The sequence below is a fragment of the Callorhinus ursinus genome, unplaced genomic scaffold, assembly GCF_003265705.2.
Source record: "Callorhinus ursinus isolate GAN/ISIS: 27379988/994484 unplaced genomic scaffold, GSC_fseal_2.0 scaffold13, whole genome shotgun sequence".
Taxonomy (NCBI): Eukaryota; Metazoa; Chordata; class Mammalia; order Carnivora; family Otariidae; genus Callorhinus; species Callorhinus ursinus.
In genome coordinates, this window is record NW_027397075.1 from 8466347 (window position 1) to 8486839 (window position 20493).

The following is a 20493-nucleotide window of genomic DNA, read 5'->3' on the forward strand; positions in this document are numbered from 1 at the left end:
AAATGTATAAAATACGTCTTTCCATCCACACATCTGTGCAGGTGCACACGGGCATATACAAACATGCACACACCCCGTGGTATGGAGAAGGGCATCCTGGGGAGAAAAAAATCCTTGAGCTCCCAGAGTTATTGAAGATGTAATTAGTTGAATTAAGATGAGGTCATAGTTTGGGGTGCCTGGGTGGCTCGGTTGGTTGATTTAAGACTTCCAGCCTTCAGAACTGTGAGACAACGCATTTCTGATTTTTTTAAGCTATTCGGTGTGTGCTAATTTGCGTCAGAAGCCACAAGAAACAGATACATTTCACAGTGCAAAAAGTCAGGACTCCTGTCGCCCTGACTTGGCACATACTGTTACCTCCATCCCGAGGGCCCATTTCTCCCTTAATCCACCCAACAAAATTCTACTTAATTTTTCAAGGTACAACTTAGATGTCACTTTGTCCAGGAAACCTTCTCTGACCACCCACGCTCTCCCCCGGTATCACGGCTCTTGGGCAATTCCACAGTAGTGTCACTGGTCCCAAGTTGGGACAATGATCTGTTCTCAATTTGTAGTCACCTTTCACTGCTCTATGAGCTCATGGAGGCTGGGGAACTCATCTATTCACGCTGGCATCCCCAGGACCCGCGAAGGACCGCTCATCACCAGAATCCAGCTACATTCTTGATGAAATAGCTTGTCTTAGCTGTAACTAGAATATTTTTTTCTTCCTCTTGTAAAGGAGGGATCTGAAGCAAATATGACAAAATGTTGACATCTGTTAACTCCAGAGGGTGGGTACACGGGTGTCATATTATTTCCTGTGCTTTTCTGAAGATTTGAAATATTGCATAACGAAAATGTTCTCAACCTTAAAAACAGAAGGTAGCAGGCTATATTGGGAAACGACCAGTCCATTAGAGCCTGGACTTTCAATTGGAAAGGGCATTCCTAGTTCAAAACACGGCCTTCCAACACAATTTTAGAACTCAGCCCACTCGAGTGTATGAGGAGGAGTAATATTTCTTGAGTACTTGCTATGCATTCCTTACTGGTGATAGGTCTTGTTTTCATTGTTCCCATAATTCTATGAGATTATATGATTGCTTCCCCTGAACTGGGACTTGCCCAAGGTCATACAGCTGATAAATGGTTGGATCTGGGATTGAAACTGAGTCTGCATTGTTCCGAAACTAAATAACAGGAACAGAAATTTATAGTCTTCACGATGTCCCATGCACTCATCAGCTTATTTCAGCCACAAAACAACCCTGTGAGACAGGTCCTGTTATTTATCATCGTCCCGTTTTGTGGGTGAAGAATATAAGACACAGCGAGGATAAGCAGCTTCCTGGTGGCACAGCTGGTCCGTGATGAGGCCGGGTTCAATTCGAACTTGTGTAGACTGGTTCCCAAGCCTGTGCTCCTTCCCTCTGGGGTCTCTCCCACCATGGACAACAGGCTGCTGCTCTTCCAGCAAGGGCCCCCCCAACAGCAGAGATGATGCTCCCCAGTTCCCAGGAGTCTCTGGAGGTCACCACATCCTAGGTTCTGCCTCCAAACCCAAGAGGAACAGCCTAGTGTGCACCTACACTGGATATAGACAGGACTCTCTGCATGTGGGTATTTATGGAAGGAAACCATCCAGCAACGAGCTCTCAGTCCCTCTCCTCGGCTTACGGCCCCCTGTGTAAGCACATTCCTAGAACACAGAGGGAGGAAAGAGAAGGGACTACCCCAGATCTTTCCTACCTTTCTGCCCGCTTCCCTCCGTGTCTTCTCTCCATGCATCTCATGGAGGGCGCTGTGTTAGGTTTCACTATCCCCCATGTCTAAGGGCTGCAACCTCTATTAAAATTATAGAAGCCTAATATTCTAAAACGTTCTAAATTAACCCTGCAGGTCAGCAGCAATCGCTTGTAATTCTCAACCACACGCCATTCCCTGCTAGGGATGTTGGCTGACTGGATTGCATGCCTAGACATGGGGCACACAGACTTCCCTTTGGTTCCTTCCATTGGTCTAACTAATGACTTTAGGACATGCCTAACTCCTTTGCCCTTCTTGAAATACAGCTTTTAGTCACCAAGATAAAGACCTAGAGTCCCCTCTGGCATGAAAAGATTGAGATCGCAAAAAAGAGATTGCTTTCAGAAGCTTCGAGAGAGAAGGACACATCAGGAGTCGAGGCTAACCATGGTATCCTAAAGGATCTGACTCCAAAGAATACGGTCTTCATAGTCTTTGAATTTGAGAGGAGGCTCTGTGATTTATATAGACCTAAGCCAAAAGGCGTCCCTTTAGGCAAACTTGAAGTTCACTTGGCTCTCACCCAGGAAAGTGACTTGACTTCAGAGAGATAACATTTCCAGAATTACTTCCAACCAGCTCTGTCTTTGTCTTATCCAGGTTATTCCTGCGTCACACGAGAGATGGCACCTGCCAGGGGAAGGGTCTGTGACCACAGAAGAAACCCATGTGCATCAGAGAAATCCCACCCTCTGACAATGACCTCTGACTATGACAAAAATCTCTTGAGGTTTTTTGGACATACTGAACAAGCCCTTCAAAAAGTCTCAATACCTTCTTCCCCAGAAAGAACCACTCTTCTGATTTCTATCACCTTCAATTATATGTTTGAAGGAACTTTCTGGGGAAGGCAGAAATATTCCATATGCCATCCTGATCTGGGTTGTGGGTGCACAGGTGTACACACATGTAAACATTCATCCACCTACATACTAAGAGGTTTACATTCTACACACGGTATCCCTTGATTTAAGGTTTTTTTTGAAAGGAGGAAGATGGTAATCATCCCCAGGCCAAAGATCATACAAAGTCAAGAAGATGAGAAATTTGTAGAAATATTTCCATGTTGCTGAAAGAAGGTGGCAGAGGGTGAAGTGTGCAGACATGGGGCCACATCCAAAGAAAGCCCGGTTGTCACCGATCGAAATTCTGGATTTCTGTGTCACTTTTTACAAAGTCTACAAGGCAAGCTTCTGACCTCTGAGAGCCGCCAACTAGAAAGGACCCAATGAGTCAACCTCTTGGAGGCGTCCATCCATCAAAGTGCACAAGGAAATATGACAAGATATAAGGGCAGGGAGAGAAAAATGCGGGCACCAACGATGGGGGGAGGGGGAGGCGGGGGACATGTGACCCTCTCGCTGAGCGTTTCTCCAACAAGGGATGCCCGTCATTACCGTGACAAAGGGAAGATGTGTGGGCAGGCAGAGGGAGTTCAGGGGGAAGCTAATGGATGTGTTCCTGTCCCATTGAACCAGCGCCTTTTCCACAGCACATAACAACCCGGCCAGTGTCTCCTCGTCAGGAACTCCTGCTGCTCAGCCTGGCTCATCCTTTCCTAACTGTGAAGTGCCAGAGCAACCTTTTTAATTAACAAGTCGTGTCTCTATCCCACTGTACATTTATTTCACTGCTCAACGCACCAACCAGGTGCCTTCAGGGAAAGAGGAGAATTTTAAGAAGCTGGGAAGGGGGGGGAGTGAGTGGGGAGCTGTTAAAGGGTGTCAAATGAACAGGTGCAGGCTTGTTAGTCACGGAGAATGCATAAATCTTTGAAATTAATTTCACTGATGGTTCATTTTTCATTAATGTTTTCTTGGCCCTAAAAAAGTAACACTCTATTTTCTTGCACCCCAGGGGACACAGACACATTCTTGGAGAGAGGGCCAGGCTCGAACACTACACATATGTTCTCCGAGAAGGACCCCCGGGTCATTTCAGGGAGGGGCAGGACCCTCTGGGAAAGGAGACAGCTGGGGGGAAGACCCCGGAGCAGGAGGGACAGAGGCAGGTGCAAGGCTGTCAGACCACCTGCCAGCTGGGAAGACAAGAATAAGTCATGGCCTGTCTGCTCCTCGGGGCCTCCCAGGGAAAGGGAAGGAACAAGACCACACGAGACCATTGTAAAAGGCAAAAAAAAGCAAAGGAGAGGGTGGAGTGCTTTAGTAAACTAAGCACTGAGCACGTAAGTATTAGTTAAGGTTTGGCTTCTGTGCACGTTTGACTTTGGTGGATAATAAAAACTGACTCTGGCCAAAATTAGAGTAATTTTTCAAAAAGAAAGAAGAAAATGTAATTAGGAGAATCCAAGGACAGCCAAAGAATTGGGGCACCCTAAGCTCATTTATTCTCATTCTCATTCATTCATCTCTCCGTCAAGTACTGGGGTCCCCACTTACCCTCAGGGGCTATGTTCCAAGACCCCCCCCCCAGCAGATGCCCGAAAGCATAGACAGCACCAAATCCTACATATACTATGTTTTTTCCTATACACACATACCTACAAGAAAGTTTAATTTATGAACTGGGCACCATCAGAGATGACCCACAATACCTAATAAAATAAAATAGTTACAACAATGTACTGAACTAAAAGCAATGTGAATGTGGTCTCTCTCAGAATATCTGATTGTCCCCTACTCACCCTTTTTCCCATAATGACCTAAGATGATACAATACATGAGCAAGAAGATGAGGTGAGGGGAATGACGTAGGCATTGTGACGTAGCACTAGACTACTGCTAACCCCCCAGTGATGTGTCCGGAGGAGGAGCATCGGCCTCCAGACCACAGTCCACTGTGGTTAACCAAAACCGTGGAAAGCAAAACCACGAATAAGGGGGGGATGACTGTACTTAACATGCTCCTGCCGTGTGCCAGGTAGAATTTTAGATGAACAAGATACACATGATTTCTGCCTACTCTGAACAGTCTGGTAAAGATCTTAGAGAAGGAAACAGGTTATTATAATGTTTCTTAGGAAGAGTGATGATGGGGTAAACAGAGATGGTCAATGGGAGCACAGGAAGAAAGTTCTGTATCAGTCAGCTACTGCTGCATAACAAGCATTCCAAAGACACACAGTACTAAGTGATTATTTTTGTGCTCAGCTGGGGTAGTTCTGCTTCAAGCTGCGGGGCTACAAGGGTCTGCAGTGACTCTGTTCCACATGCCTCTCACTCCTTGGGACCTGCAGTTACCCAGAGCATGCTTTTTGTGGCCATGATGGAAAGTCTTGCATCTATCAGAGGAATTTCAAATTATAAAACATATGAAGGAAACGGAGTTTATTTTCTCTTTCAAGTGTGCACAGTGGAAACAACAAAGGATTGCCGAGTGCGAGCTGGTTCAGCCCTGCCTGATTCATAATAACCCATTTACATGTCACTGACCTGCCCCACTTCACCAGCTTAAAACACAAAGCGAGAGCACCGGCCTTTTTAATATTCAAATGAAATTACTCTGGGAGCAGAAATTGGTTCAACCTTTTTGGAGGGCAACTGAATAATGCCTTCCCCAATTTCAAAAGTGCTTACCTTTAAATTCAGGGATTCGACTTCCAGGAATCTGTTCTAGAGAAATCCATGCACAAATACAAAAATGTCTACCTGTTCGTTAAAATGTGTGTGTGGCAGCATTGTAGGGAAAAGCTGCAGAAGGAATGGGAGCAACGTGATTGCCAATTAACAGGGCCTGGATGGAAAGAGTGAGGTGGATATAGACATTCTTATTTCGGGAAATCTTCAAGATACCTGTCCAGTGTAACAGAGAGTCGCCGGACCACACAGACAGCACAATGACTTGTATATTTAAAAATACACGACCTATGTCTATTTATACCTACAAATAAGGTCTATGTCTCTATCCAAACCTGTCTCCACACACATATGTATGTATCTACATCCATGGCTTATCCACAGCTACATTTGTATCTGTGTCTGTGAATATATCTATATGCAGATTCATGTAATAGTCAAGAAAAGAGGGCGCCTGGGTGGCTCAGCTGGTTGGGCGGCTGCCTTCGGCTCAGGTCATGATCCTGGAGTCCCGGGATCGAGTCCCGCTTCGGGCTCCCTGCTCAGCGGGGAGTCTGCTTCTCCCTCTGACGCTCTTCCCTCTCGTGCTCTCTGGCTCTCATTCTCTCTCAAATAAATAAATAAAATCTTTAAAAAAAAAAAAGTCAAGAAAAGAAATATTATTGGGCACCTGGGTGGTTCAGTTGGTTGAGCATCTGCCTTCCGCTCAGGTCACAATCTTGGGGTCCTGGGATAGAGTCCCACGTCGGGCTCCCTGCTCAGTGCAGAGCCTGCTTCTTCCTCTCCCTCTGCTGCTCCCCTGGCTCATGCTTTCCCGCTCTCTCAAATAAAATCTGAAAAAGAAAAATAGAAAAGAAAGGAAATACTACCAAGAGACAAGGAAATACTACCTTTAAAGGCACCTTCCACTTTTGACTCCAAACGTTTCCATGTTATTGTTTTTCATATATTTGAATAATAGTGACATCGTTTTCAAAATTCAGATGACCCTGAGCCCCATCATGCGTCCAGGGGAGCAGGTCCTTCTCCCCTGGCCACAGGATCTCTCGGCCATGATCTTGGCCAGGAATGTCAGTCCTGGCTGGGGTCACACGGGAGAGACAGAACTGGGAATGGGTGAGGACGGCGGAGGAATTCCGAGGTCTGGCCACCCCCCGGCCCAGTGCCAGCTGTCCCTCAGGTGTCCCAGGCACGCAGCGCTCAGAACACAGAGTTACTTTTCCTGCACACTGGAGGCTGCGACCTGGGGTCTTTCCACTACATGGTGCAGGCACACACACGCGGGCCTCCCAGTGCCAGGGCCGGTCTCAGAAGCAGACTCTGCGAGGGAGATTCAAGTGTAAGCAGCTCAGCTGGGACAGGATCCCAGGAAACACAGGCAGGGAGAAAGGGGGGGGGTGCGTTTCATGTAGGCTGTGCCAGACTGTGCTTGTCCACAGGTCGTGCGGCAGGCAGAGGGGACTGCACCCCTCCAGGGCCCTCTGGCAGACGGAGCACCCTCTGGGGTATTTATCCACCAACTCCCATCCAACCCTGCTGGAGGGATGTTCCATGGGGGTAGACCCCCTTTGAGTCTCCTGTGGCCACTGTCACGAAGTCCCACGAACTGGGGGCTTCAAGAGCAGACACTTACTGTCTCCCAGCCTGGAGGCTGGACGTCCCAGATCCAAGTATGGGCAGGACTGGGGCCTTCTGAGGCTGGGGAGCGGAAGGGAGAATCTGCTCCAAGCCTCTCTCCTGGTGTCTGGGGCTGTGCTGGAATCTTTGGCGTTCCTTGGCCAGTGGATGCATCACCCTGATCTCTGCCCCCAATACCTGCCCGTTCACACAGCCTTTTTCCTACCTGCAGTCCGCCTCTGTGTCCAGATCTCCTGCTTTTATAAAAACACAAGTCATACTGAATTAGGGTGCAAGCCAGTGACCTCATCTGAACTCGCTATCTGCAAAGTGCCTATTTCCCGGGGGGCTTAGGGCTTCCACATCTTTCGTGGGGACACAATCCAACTCACAACATACCTCCCAGCACTTCCAGCCACGCCCAGGCCAGTGAGGAAAGCCCTGCGCAGAGTCTCTAGAGTCACAGGTACTCACAGCGAGTGGCCCCTGGGGCCACAGGGGGCCCCCCTCCTGGGGCAGAGCACCAGCAGCTTCCCCACAGCCTCTGAGCTCGTGAGACCTCAGCTCCTAGCTGCATTTCCCACACCGAGCAAATGGGGTGAAAGCCGAAAAGCCCCCAAGCCGTCAAGCATGACTACAGGGACAAGTGCCCTGCCTTAAAACGCAAACCCAAGTGCACGCGGGGCGCGGGGGCGGCCGGCTCAGCTGCTAGGTGGTGATCTGTGCAGATGAGCCACCTAATAGCCAGAAGTGCCTCCTAATGGTCCTCCAGATCATTTCATTAAAAGTTGCAGTGATGTCTGCAGCTGAAACCGAGTCGTGCTGGGAAGGCCATTAGGTTAATCAAAATATGAGGACAGCTGACCATCTACTCTCCATTACCAAATTAGGTCCTGCTGCCGACTCAGCAAAACTGAGAGCAGGCCAATGACCCTGGGGGCATTCCGACGGCTCAGAGCACCCCTGACAGCTGATCCGAACTTAAAGGAGGGATATTTTCGCTGTAAGCAAATTGAAAGAGCTTCAAAACAGCCGGTTTCCCACCAAACTACCTGCCAGACTCTAACAGGTGTTCACCTGTCTTTCCCGGGCTGGAACACAAGCTCCATGGGGGACCCCCCCCAATATCCTAGTTTGCCCAGGCCCGAGCAGTATCTTGGGACCCTGGACATTTGGTCAATCCAGCTGCATGAAAGCAGGGACTCAGTTTGTTTTGTTCACGGCTGTATCCCCAGAGCTCCAGTGCCTGACACATAGCAGACCTTAAATAAATGTTAATTGAGCAAAACCAGGAACAAACAAATGCATGAACGGGTTTGTCCCCTGTCTGCAATCGATTCAACAGCCTGGAGTATATTCTTCCATGCTTTTCTTTATGCACCCCCACCCCACACCGCACACACAAATGAGTGAACACATAATATGGAGGCTCTTTTTCCTCAAAAAAAAAGAAAAAAAAGGAGTCACATCACAGGCATGAATCAGCAATTTGCTTTATCACTTAATATATAATACATCTCTTAGATCACTACATATAGATCTGCCTAATTCTTTTTACTGGTTCATGATGTTCTACAATACTGAATGTTGCCATAATTTATTCTATGATTCACCTGTTGGTAAAGTTATGTTTCCAATTATTACCAGGGCAGACACACCAATAAAATATCTTTGCACACATATTCTAACATTCTGGCCATTTCGTTTGTACCAGATAGTTTCCTAAAGGTCAAGGGGACTGAGCGTTTGTAATTTAAACAGACATCAGTGCTGACCTTTGGACAACACAGAGAAAGGTCACGGAACCCATCGCAGCCAGACTGTGAGGGAGGAAGTCCAGTAGCTGTGTCGCACGCCCATTTCCCCAGCTCTCTCAGCTGTGGGATTAATTATTCGCTGGGGATGCAAAGAAACCTACAATGTGGTCTCTGCTCTGGAAAAATCCCATAGGGCAACAGACAGGAGCAGAAAAGGGGAGCTATCATGTGCTTAACTCCCTCGAAGCACCCGATACTGTTCTAGGAGCTTCCAAGCACCAGATGCTTTGTTCAACCTTGAAACAATTCTGCAGGGCAGGAAAGATTATCTTAATCCTCAGACTATGAGCTTCCTGTGGGCCAGGAAAGGGGAGTGCCTTGCCCAGAGTCAAACAGCCAGCAAGTGAGAAACCTGGGATTTGAACCTGAGTCTGGCTGACCCTAAAACCACTTTCCACTATTCCACTGCGCTTGACCTTGGCTGTTAGAATCAACCACAGGGGCTGGTCCCAACCTCAGAGGGCCTGATGAAATTGGTATGGGGTGTGGTTCCCCTCCCCTCCATCAAGGCTTGAAAGCCAAAGTGTTCCAGGGGGAGGCCAAGGCTGAAAACAGCTACAGGTGCCCTGTGGTTCAGACTCACCTGGAGGGCTTGCAGGGGTCGGCTGCTAGCCCCCAACTGCAGTGTCTGATGCAGGGGTCCCGGGGGTGGGAGCCAGGATGTGTACATCTGAGCAGCTCCTAGTGATGCTGATGCTGCTGGTCGGAACCCATGTTTTGGAAACACTGCCCTACACCATGGACCCACCTGCGATCTTTTCTCCCTAGTTTGCAAACAGGGACATGAAGAATCACAGGGCAGCCCATATTCAACACCAGCCCTGACAGTGCCCACAGCTGCTGGGACTTTTCAGATAGTTTCGCCTCTCGGCTTTCTCTAAGGTTTGCAAGGCTAAGAGATTGTCATTGGTGGGTCCTCAGTGCCCACACCGGCCCATCTGACCATTTTCTTTCTGCCTGCTATTTGCCGTGCTTCCTGGACCGGCCTGTGATTAAAGAAAGCCCTGTCTTTCCCCGCCCCCCCCCCCACTAATCCCTCCATGAACGCATCCGTACACACCAGAGGGAGTGGTCACTGGAATTCTGAAACACTGAAACCCCAGGATCACAGCCCCCTGCCGCCATGGGCCATGTCATTTTACTGCATTTCCAGGGCCAGGGGGCTTCTCCTGAGGCTAGCTCCAGGCAGCTCATCCCTGTGCCTCCCTCCGCAAAAAGAGCCAAGATTCAATGGGCAGGAAAGACACTCGGAGGTCATCTGGGCCACCCCCAGCATGTCCCACCTCCCCGGCAGGGCGCCTCCGACCATACATCCCGGCTGCCCAGACACGCAGAGGAAAGCGGTCCCCTAGCGCCCCCTGCTGGCTGAGTTGGGAATGGCTGAGAAGCCCGTGCTGCCAGAATTGCAGGAACTTCAAGATCTCCCTGACTCCTCCGGGAAGATGCAAACTCCCCTGGAAGGGGGCTTCCGTCTTTCCAGAATTATCTTCAGTACCTCCTGCAACATGCCTGCTGTTCACATACCTATCCCCAACCAATAGCCACAATCCTGTCCCTAAGAGGTAGAGAGACGGTCTCAATCATTCACCAGACGTTGGCTTGGGCTACAAGGAGTCCGCCCTCCTGTGAGGCACCGCGAACATCTTTATGTTACATTTTTATGTTACATTGCACGCGCTTTGGAGAAATTCACAGTCTAACCCTCCGGTCGGCAAACTATGGCCCACCGGCCAAATCTAGCCCCCTGTGTTTCTGGGCAACCCACAGGTAAGTATGACTTTTACATTTTTAAATTGTTTTTAAAAATCAGGGGCACCTGGGTGGCTCAGTCGTTAAGCGTCTGCCTTCGGCCTCAGGTCGTGATCCCAGAGTCCTGGGATTGAGCCCCGCATTGGGCTCTGTGCTCCGGGAAGGCTGCTTCTCCCTCTCCCACTCCCCCTGCTCGTGTTCCCTTTCTCGCTGTCTCTCTCTCTCTGTCAAACAAAGAAAACCTTTTAAAAAAAAATCGTTTTAAAGATCGAAAGGTGCGGAAGGGAGGCGGGCGCCTTCCTGGAAAAGAAGCGGGTCGGCCTCGGCTGAGAAGCAAGCCCGACACCAGAAGTGGGAGATTCCAGAACTGGATGTAAAAATCCTTTCTTCCTGGAGCTTTCCGGAATTAATTTCCAATTAAGATGTTGTACCCGGTCCAGTTACCCTCGTTACAGGCGTCGCAGTTTGTCAAGGAACAGAGAGAAGAGACTCAAGAGGCCTGTTTACCTCAATCATGGAGTCTTCCTCAAAGGGTCTGCTCACCCAGGTTACTCAGTTCTGGAACCTCCTAGATGATCTGGCTGAAATAATCCTGAGAGCTACGAGAAGTTCATTCAACAGCAGCTGAAAGAAGGGAAACAGCTCTGTGCCACCCCAGAAGCACAGTTCTGTCTACAAACCAAGATCCTGAAACCAAAGGAAAAAGTACTTTTTATTCACCTGTGTCAGTGGAAAAGGATCCCAGGTCCCCAGTCAACCACTCATCCACCACCTCTAAGTGTTGGCAGACCAGAAGATATGTCTGAGACATCAAGATGTTTATACAGTCATCCATGTTGCCTATAATCCTGATGTTCTCCAGGCAGCAGGAAGGGACCAAGTGAAAAAAGATCAATTAATACGGATGACCATGGAATGCATTGAGGAACAATTCCAGTTCACTCTCTCATACTCTTACAGTATCACTAAATTTAGAATAAAAGGAAGCATTCAAAGGATGAAACAAAATCTGCTGGGAATGCAAGCTGACCCCACAGATTTAAGAAAGAAAATGAGAAAGGAACTAACCCTTGAACAGGTAATAGGACTGTGAGCAATCCAGATCACTTTCAGCTTTTATTGCCAAAAGGTGAAGTTTCAAGCAAAACAAGGTTTCTGATTGAGATTTCCAGTACAGAGATCCAGGTAGAGATGAAGGAACCAGCCTATGAATTAAAAATTGTGGCTGACCAGAATGAGAAACCTCTAGAAACTGAAATAAAATTTTAATTACCTGGTATTAAAAAATATATATATCAAAAGAGTACACTTACCATGATGAGAGCACTGAATAATGTATAGAATTGTTGAATCACCATATTGTACACCTGAAACTAAGAGAACACTGTATGTTCACGATACTGGAATTAAAGTTTTAAACTTAATTTAAAAAAATCAAAAGACTTTCGTGGCCTATGAAACAAGCTCAGAGAGGTTGCCCAAGGCCACACAGCCAAGAGGTGGCAGAGCTGGGTTCGAACACAGATCTGACTCCAAAACTCACACTGATTCTACTCCCCCAGGTCGCCTCTAGGCTCACAATCTCAGCATCTCCTCCCCCTTGACAGAGGAGAAAATGTGGTTCATGGAGCTCAGGTGACTTGTTCACATGGTGATTGGCCAGTGAGTGGTGAGGAGGGACTTGACCCCTGGCATCTGCCTGCAAACACAGTGCTCCATTCTAGACTGCAACTCCTGACTCTGGACGGGACTGGTTCTCTGTAGAGATGATGCCCAGTATTAGCACCGAGAGGGAAGGAAGTAACGGATTTCATGTTTTTCGGCAGAGGTCGTTCCTGCCAGTCCCAGGCTGATGGTTCTTCTGCAAAATGGGTATAACCCTCCCGTGAGAATAAGGCTGCCAGACAGAGGAAACAGGCAGCCCCTCCCATGGCATCCATCCCCCAGAACAGCTCTGCTTTTCTGGTACACATATGGAGGAGCCACATGAGATTTCCCCTGGAAAAGTCAACTGTGCAGTTAAGGAAATAAAGCTTGCAGATGACCACTCGGAGGAAGGCTGCGTCATTCTGAGCTGGCCCCAGGTCCCATGGCCGAGTGAGTGAATGGGCTCTGGCTGCCACTGACCCGGCACCTTGAACGGCAGAGTTTTATCCTCTGGAGGCTCGAGGTCCAGGGGCAAGATCCCCGAGGGCTGGTTTCTTCTGTGGCCTCTCTGTGGTGTGGAGATGGCCACACTCCATCTGAGTGTTTCTGTGGCATTCTCCTTCTAGGCACATCTATGTCCAAATTTCCTCTTCTTATAAGGACACCAGTCATGCTGGATGAAAGCCCACCCCAGTGAAGTCCTGTTACTTAACTACTTCTCTAAAAACCCCATCTCCAAATAGAGTATGTTTCAGAGATGCTGGGAGCTCAGACTTCTGCATGTGAATGGGGCAAGGGGTGTAGAGGGGACACAGTGTAGCCCAAAAGAGAGCATTAGGGCACCTGGCTTGTCTGTCTGTCCTGCAGAGTCCTACAGGAGGGACTGCAAAGAGGGGAGAAGGCCCAGAGTCCACTCTGAGGGGAGGGAGGACTGACAAGGGCTGGAGGAGGGCCCAGCGTGGCTGCCCTGGATCCTCCCAGCCTGCTGGGCACCAAGACTTCAGTGGTCAAGATTTATCACGGCAGTCACCAGGGTAATTGGAGAGAAGCAGGCTGTCAGCGGCACGACCTGGCTAAATTTCAGCAGCGACACCTCCTGCCCGAGCCCTACCATTCTCCATGAGTTATCACCCCGGGACCCCCAGCCCCCACTCTGGGCCCTGCAGAGGTGAGTACTTGTCCATCTGAGGGGTTTTTCAAAGTCTTCTGTCTGAGCCGGCTGACCTGGGCACTCGGGGGGGGGTGGGAGGAGAGCCTCTGCAACCCCTGCACGGGTTGGGCCTCCAACTCAACCTTCCCTGCACAATGCAGCCCCCTGGACGGCCCACCCCAGGTAGTTCTGGTGGCACAGATCTGGGTATGGGGCCAGGCTACACTTCCCTGTGACCCAGCTCCAAACCAGAGCAGAGAACATCCCCCTCTGAGAGAACATTCTGGCTTCAGATCCTGCCTAGCTGTCCCTAAGTCCTCTGTCTCTGTCTCTCTCTCATCACAAGCAGGAGCCACGTGAAAAAGTATCTCCAACTCCCTTGCTGGCTTCCTATCCTTGCTCTGGACCCCAACCCCAGCCCCACGTGGCCTCTCCCTTTTTATCCTCTCCCCCCACCGAGCCGCCACCTCTCAGCCCTCTGGTTTCCACGCCGGGGGTCCTTGCGCCACTGGATTCAAACGGCCCCTCTGGGAAGATACCTCAGCAGAGCCCTTCGCCCCGATGGGTCACCAAGCAGATGTAGGATGGGCGTCAGGCAGAGATGGGGCTGGCATGGGTTAAAGAGTGTGTTCCCCCCCCCAAAAAAAATCCTCCTCCACCTGGAACCTCAGAATGTGACCTTATCTGGAAATAGGATCTTTCCAGGTGCAGTAGTTCAGATGAAACCGATCGGGGAGAGGCCTAAATCCAAAGACTGGTGTCTTTATACGAGAGAAGCTTGGACACAGATGCGGGGAGTGGAACAGTGGGGCACCTGCAAAGCCAAACACCCACGGCTGCCAGCACCAACGAGCCAGCAGGGAGGCATGGAATGGGTTCCCCCTCAGAGTCCGGAGCAGGGGCCAGCCCTGTGGACGCACTCTGGCCGCCAGATCCATGGAGAGTAAATTCCCATTGTTTTAAGCCACCCAGTGTGTGGTCTTTTGTTAAGGCACCCTGACAAAAGGGATGCAGGGCCCACGCGTGGGGGGGCAACAAGGACACCCCAACAGACTTCCAACAAAGCTAACCTCAGATTTCTGACAGACACGGCGTGGGGAACAGGCCTGGAGAAACCGAGAGCCACCAGGAATCCCCCCTCCAACACACACACACAGAGACACACAATTCAGGGGATCCAGGTGTTCAAACGTGGGGTGCCCCAGGACTTGGGAGCTGGGAGATCTGCACTGGACATACAGACATCTGCTCGCTTGCTTAACCTCAGTGTCTTCATCCCTGAAGTGGGGTGTGAGCATTCCCACTACACACGGTCAGCGTGCTGGGTGCATACCGCACGTGAATGCTGACCCTCAATCCACAACCCAGCACGGGGTAGGGTGGCCCACCCCGGGGGCAGGCAATAAGGGACCACATTGTCTACACAGAACTTAAAAGCAAGAATAAAACCAACCCCAAGCTGGGCTGCTCTTTATCATCACCAGGTGAGCCCTGCAATCCTCTTCCCCCCAAATACCTCTTGTTGCTCTAAGTTCTGAACACCTGTTGCAGTTAGCATTGGGTCTTTGTTGGGGATGGGGGGAGGTTAGATGTATTACTGAGGTATAATTGATACACAATGTTGTATTAGTTCCAGGTGTATAACATCGTGATTCCACAATTCTATACATTATTCAATGCTCCTCTGAGTTTTAATGATATATACATAAACTTCAAATCAGCACATTTTTATTACTTACCCTTTCATAAACACTGCATTCTCCAGAAGTTAATTCTGAGAACGCCCAGCTACACAACCAAACAGACCTGGCTCCTGCGTCTGTTTGGAGAGAAAATCCCTCTGGTGGCTGGGGATCCTCGGCACTCTGTCTGGGTGCAGTGCACATCTCCAACACCTGCGTGGTGCTTAGGGTCCCTGCGTGCAAACGGCAGAGTTAACACACTGGCTGGGGGCGGGGAGGGGGGGGGCACAGCGACAGGAACACAGAGCAGGGGCCGATCCCACTCTGGCATGCTGTTGGCACATAAAAACTAGGGGGTTTTTATTTGTGTTTACAGCTTAGGACCCCGCAAAAGGGTGGGCTCTGTGGGGTGAGCTATTTTTGTTCAGTAAATGCAAATTCCAATTCACACAGGAAACAGTTTAGTGGATTTGAGTAACGTCTTGAAAATTGAAATGGATGTTTCTCTTTGAGCTGTTAATCCTTTGTTTTTTAAAAGGAAGGAAGCTGGGAGGGGTAATGGCAGAGATGGGCAAAATAGGTGAAGGGGATGAAGAGGGACAAGTTTCCAGTTATAAATGAATCACAGGGATGAAAAGTGCAGCAGAGAGAATGTAGTCAATAATATTGTAATAACACTAGTGGTGACAGGTGGCAATACACTTGTCATGCTGAGCATTTCATAATGTACGTACATCAATGTCAAATCTCTCTGTTTTGCATCTGAAAGTAATATATGTCAATGGTACTTCAATTAAAAACTTAAATCTTAAATAGATTTTTAATGACAAAAAGAATGGATAAATCAAGTGTTTGGGATTGCTACAGACTACTGCAGATCATTTTGTCAGTAATGTAATTATGCCACTGATTTGGACACTTAAAGTTGGTCAAAATGGTACATTTTATGTGATATATATTTTACGACAAATATTTAAATGAGTAATGTAATATGCCCAAAACCATCAAATTATACCTTCAGTGGATGAAGTATATGGTATGTGAACTGTATCTGAATAAAGTTGTCATAAAAAAAAGTAAGTGAAAGATGCTAAAAATGATCCACTCTGGGTGTCATATAAGCCACATATACCACTGGGTGGTATTATCCCTATTTTTATAGAAGAGGAAACAGAGGTTCAGAGAGGTGAAGTGATCTGCTTAAGGTCACACCTTGAGACCAGTGGTTCTCAAGGCAACTGTGTTCCCCCAGGACAGCCGACAGTATTTGGAGGCGTGTGGTATTGTCACAACTGGGGAGGAGATGCTACTGGCATCTAGTTTGGGGGGGGGGCAGGGACACCACAAACACAGAAGCATCCAGCCCCAATGTCAATATTGCTGGAGTCAAGAGAGAGAGAGATAAGGAGACAGCGCAGAAACAGGGAGGGACCCAGGGACACACACACAGGGACTGTCCTATCTGGAGTGAACGAAACCAGCAAGGAACTGGGGGACGTGGAGGTTGGCGGGGAAGAGCTCAGTCCAGCGGCCCCACTGGAGCCAAGTTCCAAATTCAACAGCCTAACATTTTAAAGATTTGAATAATAATAAAAATGTGCTTCAAAAGAATATATTATTATTATCTGTGCCCATCCCATAGGCTGGCAGCGTTTGCCCGGAGTGCAGCCGGAGAAGTGAGGGACCTGAGCTCAGCCACCAATGGGGGCAGGAGAAAAAGTAACCCAGGCGAGCAGCAGGCTTCCACCACCCCTAGGAAAAAAATTTTAAGTCATCTCTAATAAATAAGCCACTGGATTTTGAAAAGGTGCATTTATTCAAAGGCTTTCAGAGCACCAGTTTCTGGTCACAAACTAAGCAGACTCAGATGCAGCCCCAAGGACTCCCCAGAAGGCCTCTTTGCAAATCCCCGATGGCCCCAAGTGCAGGGTCAAGCTCTTCAAGGCCCCAACATCCAGCACAGTTTCCAGGGCAAAGTAGTGCCCAAAAAATGAGGGCAATGTTTCCAATGGCTAAACTTGACCTCTTTGTAGGGCCAAGGTTCTTTCAGCAGCCTCTGTTCCTCTCTGCCTTCACCTCATCCTTTCCACTCCCCTGCTCTGTTCCAGCCACACTGGCTTCTCTGCTGTCCCTCAAATCCACACTCCTGCCCCAGGGCCTTTGCACTTCCTCTGCTTTCACAACTCCCTCCCTCCTACCCTTCAGGTCTTTGTTGGAAGGTCCATTTACAAAATTGCCACTTTCTCTCTTCCCCCCCCTTTTTTTTTGCCTATAGCACTTACATCCTCCCAACTTGCTAAATAATTCCCTCCTGAACTTGTTCAGTGTTTACTTCTAGATAGACTCTAGGGTATCTAGTAAAGGACCCTGATAAATGTGTGGAATGAAGGAATGGTCTTTAAGCCTCACAATGACTTTCTGTGATAGTAACATCATTGACACAATGACTCTGATAGTAGTATCATCGACCCCATTTAAAGACAGGGAAACTGAGACACCCAGAGGTCGTGTGACTTGCCCAAGGTCACTTAGCTGCAAGTTCCAGAGCTGGATTCCAGGTGAGGCAGGTGTCCCTGAGGTCTTCCTTCTCTACCACATGGCTATGCAGCTTCCCAGGCAGTCTTTCCTCTGAATCCTGTTCTGTCCCTCGGTCCAGGGAACCCTGGACAGGTTCCCTGTCCTGGACCTGCTCCCCCCAGAATGCGGGCCATCTGGACCCATTCAAAGATCCCTCAGGTATTCCTGCACTAAACATCACATACAATTGCTCCCCTCCTGCATGGATGAATACTGAGCTCAAACTTCTAGAGACACACCATGTGGAATATGGAAAGCCAGAGAGGGCTGGGAGTAGCCCTAGCCACACAACTGTGGGATCTCCCTTAAAGAGGGTGGATGTGATGGGCTGAACTGGTTGAGACCAAAAAAGATGTTGAGACTTTACAATGTGACCACATATGGAGCTATCTGACCAACAGAGGGAACCAGGTTAAGATGAGGCCATGGGAGTGGGCCTTAATCCAGGAAGACTGGCATGTTTCTAAAAAGGAGATATTTGGACATAAAGCTGTGCACAGAGAGATGACGATGTGAAGGCCCAGAGAGAAGATACGACCTACCTACGAGCCAAGGATGCCTGAAGCTGCGGAAGTGCCGCGGAAGTGAGGAGAGGCCTAGGAAAGATTCTCCCTCACTTCCCTCGGAAGGAACAAGCCCTGCCAACACTTTGACTTTGGCCTTCCAGCCTCCAGAACAGTGAGAATAAACGTCTGTTGTTTCAACCAAGCCAGTTCATGGCGCTTTGCACCCGCGGCCTTAGCAAACCACTGCAGTGCCTAACCAAATAAAGGTGGGGTTCTCTGGAAAGTGTAGGAGAGAGATGGTCACCAAGAGAAGTCACTGCATACACACTAAAGTCCTTTCGAGGCCAACTGTCAACTCGACATGTGATCCTTGAGATAAGGTCCTGTTCCCAGGTGAACTTCAGTTCTAGTCTTGAATCCCAATGGGATGTGTCCTGTCCCCCGTCTCAGAAATTCTCCTGGTGCTCATTCCTTGATTCACTGGTGTCCCCCAGTCCTCATGGCCTCCCCTCAAGACACAAGGCAAGGTGTTCTGATCACACATATCTTGCAGACTGTGACGTATTAGATTTTATTTTTGCCCAAATAATGAGCACACTTACTAAAAAAACTTCATGAATAAGGATGGGTGCCTTATCGAGCAGATTGAAAGGATTCTGTACACCTTTTGGGGAAAGGCAGCTGAAACCCTGATATGGATTAGCCTAAAGAAAAATAAACAGGTGTAAACCAAGATGAAGAGGAAAATCTTGCCATTTGGGAGAACAGGGATGGACCTAGAGGATGTTATGCTAAGTGAAACAAGTCAGAGAAAGACAAACACCCTGATGATTTCACTTACATGCAGAATCTAAGACACAAAACGAACAAACAAGATAGAGACCCATAGCTATATAGCACCACTAGGTGCAGGGAGAGGCTAGGAGGGGGATGAAACAGGTGAAGGGGATTACAAAATCAGTTACAAAATCAGTCTTGGGGGTATAAAGTATAGCACAGGGGATACAGTCAATAATATTGTAGCAACTTCGTGTGGCAACAGATGGTAACTACACTTACGGTGGGGATCATTTCATAACATAAAAATCAAGTCACCCTAATGGATGCTGGAAACGACTAGGATATGGGAAGACAATATTTCCATTTAAAAAAAAAAGCACAAGAGGAGGGAAGATTAGGGGCGTCTGGCTGGCTCAGTCAGTGGAAGGTGTGACTCTTGATCTCTGGGTTGTGAGTTTAAGCCCCACGTTGGCTGCAGATTACTTAAAAAAATAAAAACACTTGAGAAAAAAAAAGAGTAACCACCTTTTTTTTTTAAGATTTTATTTATTTGACAGAGAGTGAGAGAGAGAGAAAGCACAAGCAGGCAGAGCAGGAGACAGGAGAGGGAGAAGCAGACTCCCCGCTGAGCAGGGAGCCCCATGCAGGGCTCCATCCCAGGGCCCTGGGATCATGACCTGAGCCAAAGGCAGATGCTTAACCCACTGAGACACTCAGCTGCCCCAAGAGTAACACTCTTGGTCTTTCTCTTCTCTTTCCTTTCATCCATTGATAATAAACCTTGTGACAAATTTCCTTCTTCAATTTGATTGTCCTTGTTTTACCCCTGGAATTCCTTAGGAATCGAAGTTTGTGTCCTGAGGACTGGCAACATTTTGCCAAATCAGAGAACCTGAGAGTTAAACAGGACCTTAGAACGACATTAATTAGACACAGTAGAATTAAATAGTTGATAAATGAACCATCCACAGGTGACAAGGCACAAAGTTGAACAGGGACCACTGACTCCTGGAAAACATTCCCACTTGTGTTTTAAAACAGAGAAAGCCAAGAAGAATGGAACTAAATTGTTTTGAAAGCCTGGGTTTCAAATGTGGAACAACTGAGCTATGTGTTTGTAAACACAGCTATTTAAAAGAATGTGTGACTTATCTCCCAATTTAAATACTATGCAAATTTGTAAGGCAGGGCTTTGTCAGCTAGAACTAGTAAACAGAACAGAGGGGCTCGAATGAAATCATTTCTAGTGGAATTAGCTGTTTATGATGATGTTTTCTTTTTTGCAATTGTTTGGAACCAAAAGGAAGTTAACAACACAATTGTGATGGTTTTTTCTTCTTGCAGAAGCACCCCTTCTCTAGAGCTCTCACTGGACAGGAGGGACAGTTATTTTACCTGAACACTACAGGAGGTACTAATATTACTTCTGTGATATAAAAATCTGAGATGAAACGGTCCAGGGCTGGTGTGGCAGCTCCATGGTGTCAGGGAAATGACCTTCTTCTGTCTTGGGGGTCTTCTATGCTGCCCTCCATTCTCCATTCCTAAAAGGGCCTCATGTTCCAGACAGCTGCTCCAGCTCCAGTCATTACGCCTACAATCCAGCTCAAGGGAAAGGAGGAAAGAAGAGAAAGGCAA

At 48.3% G+C, this 20493-nt stretch overlaps 1 protein-coding gene and 1 pseudogene across 1 annotated transcript in view; one reads left to right on the forward strand and one right to left on the reverse strand.

The window, feature by feature from the left end:
• Nucleotides 1-6028: 6028 nt before the first annotated feature.
• The window catches only part of HAPSTR1 (HUWE1 associated protein modifying stress responses), a 55604-nt gene continuing 41139 nt past the window's right edge, over nt 6029-20493 (reverse strand). Inside the window, exon 4 of the mRNA XM_073899528.1 lies at nt 6029-6163. Coding sequence (XP_073755629.1) covers nt 6153-6163 — 11 coding nt within the window. The 3' untranslated portion in view covers nt 6029-6152. The remainder of the gene's footprint in view (nt 6164-20493) is intronic.
• On the forward strand, nt 10974-11864 carry LOC112814622 (PIH1 domain-containing protein 2 pseudogene; annotated as a pseudogene).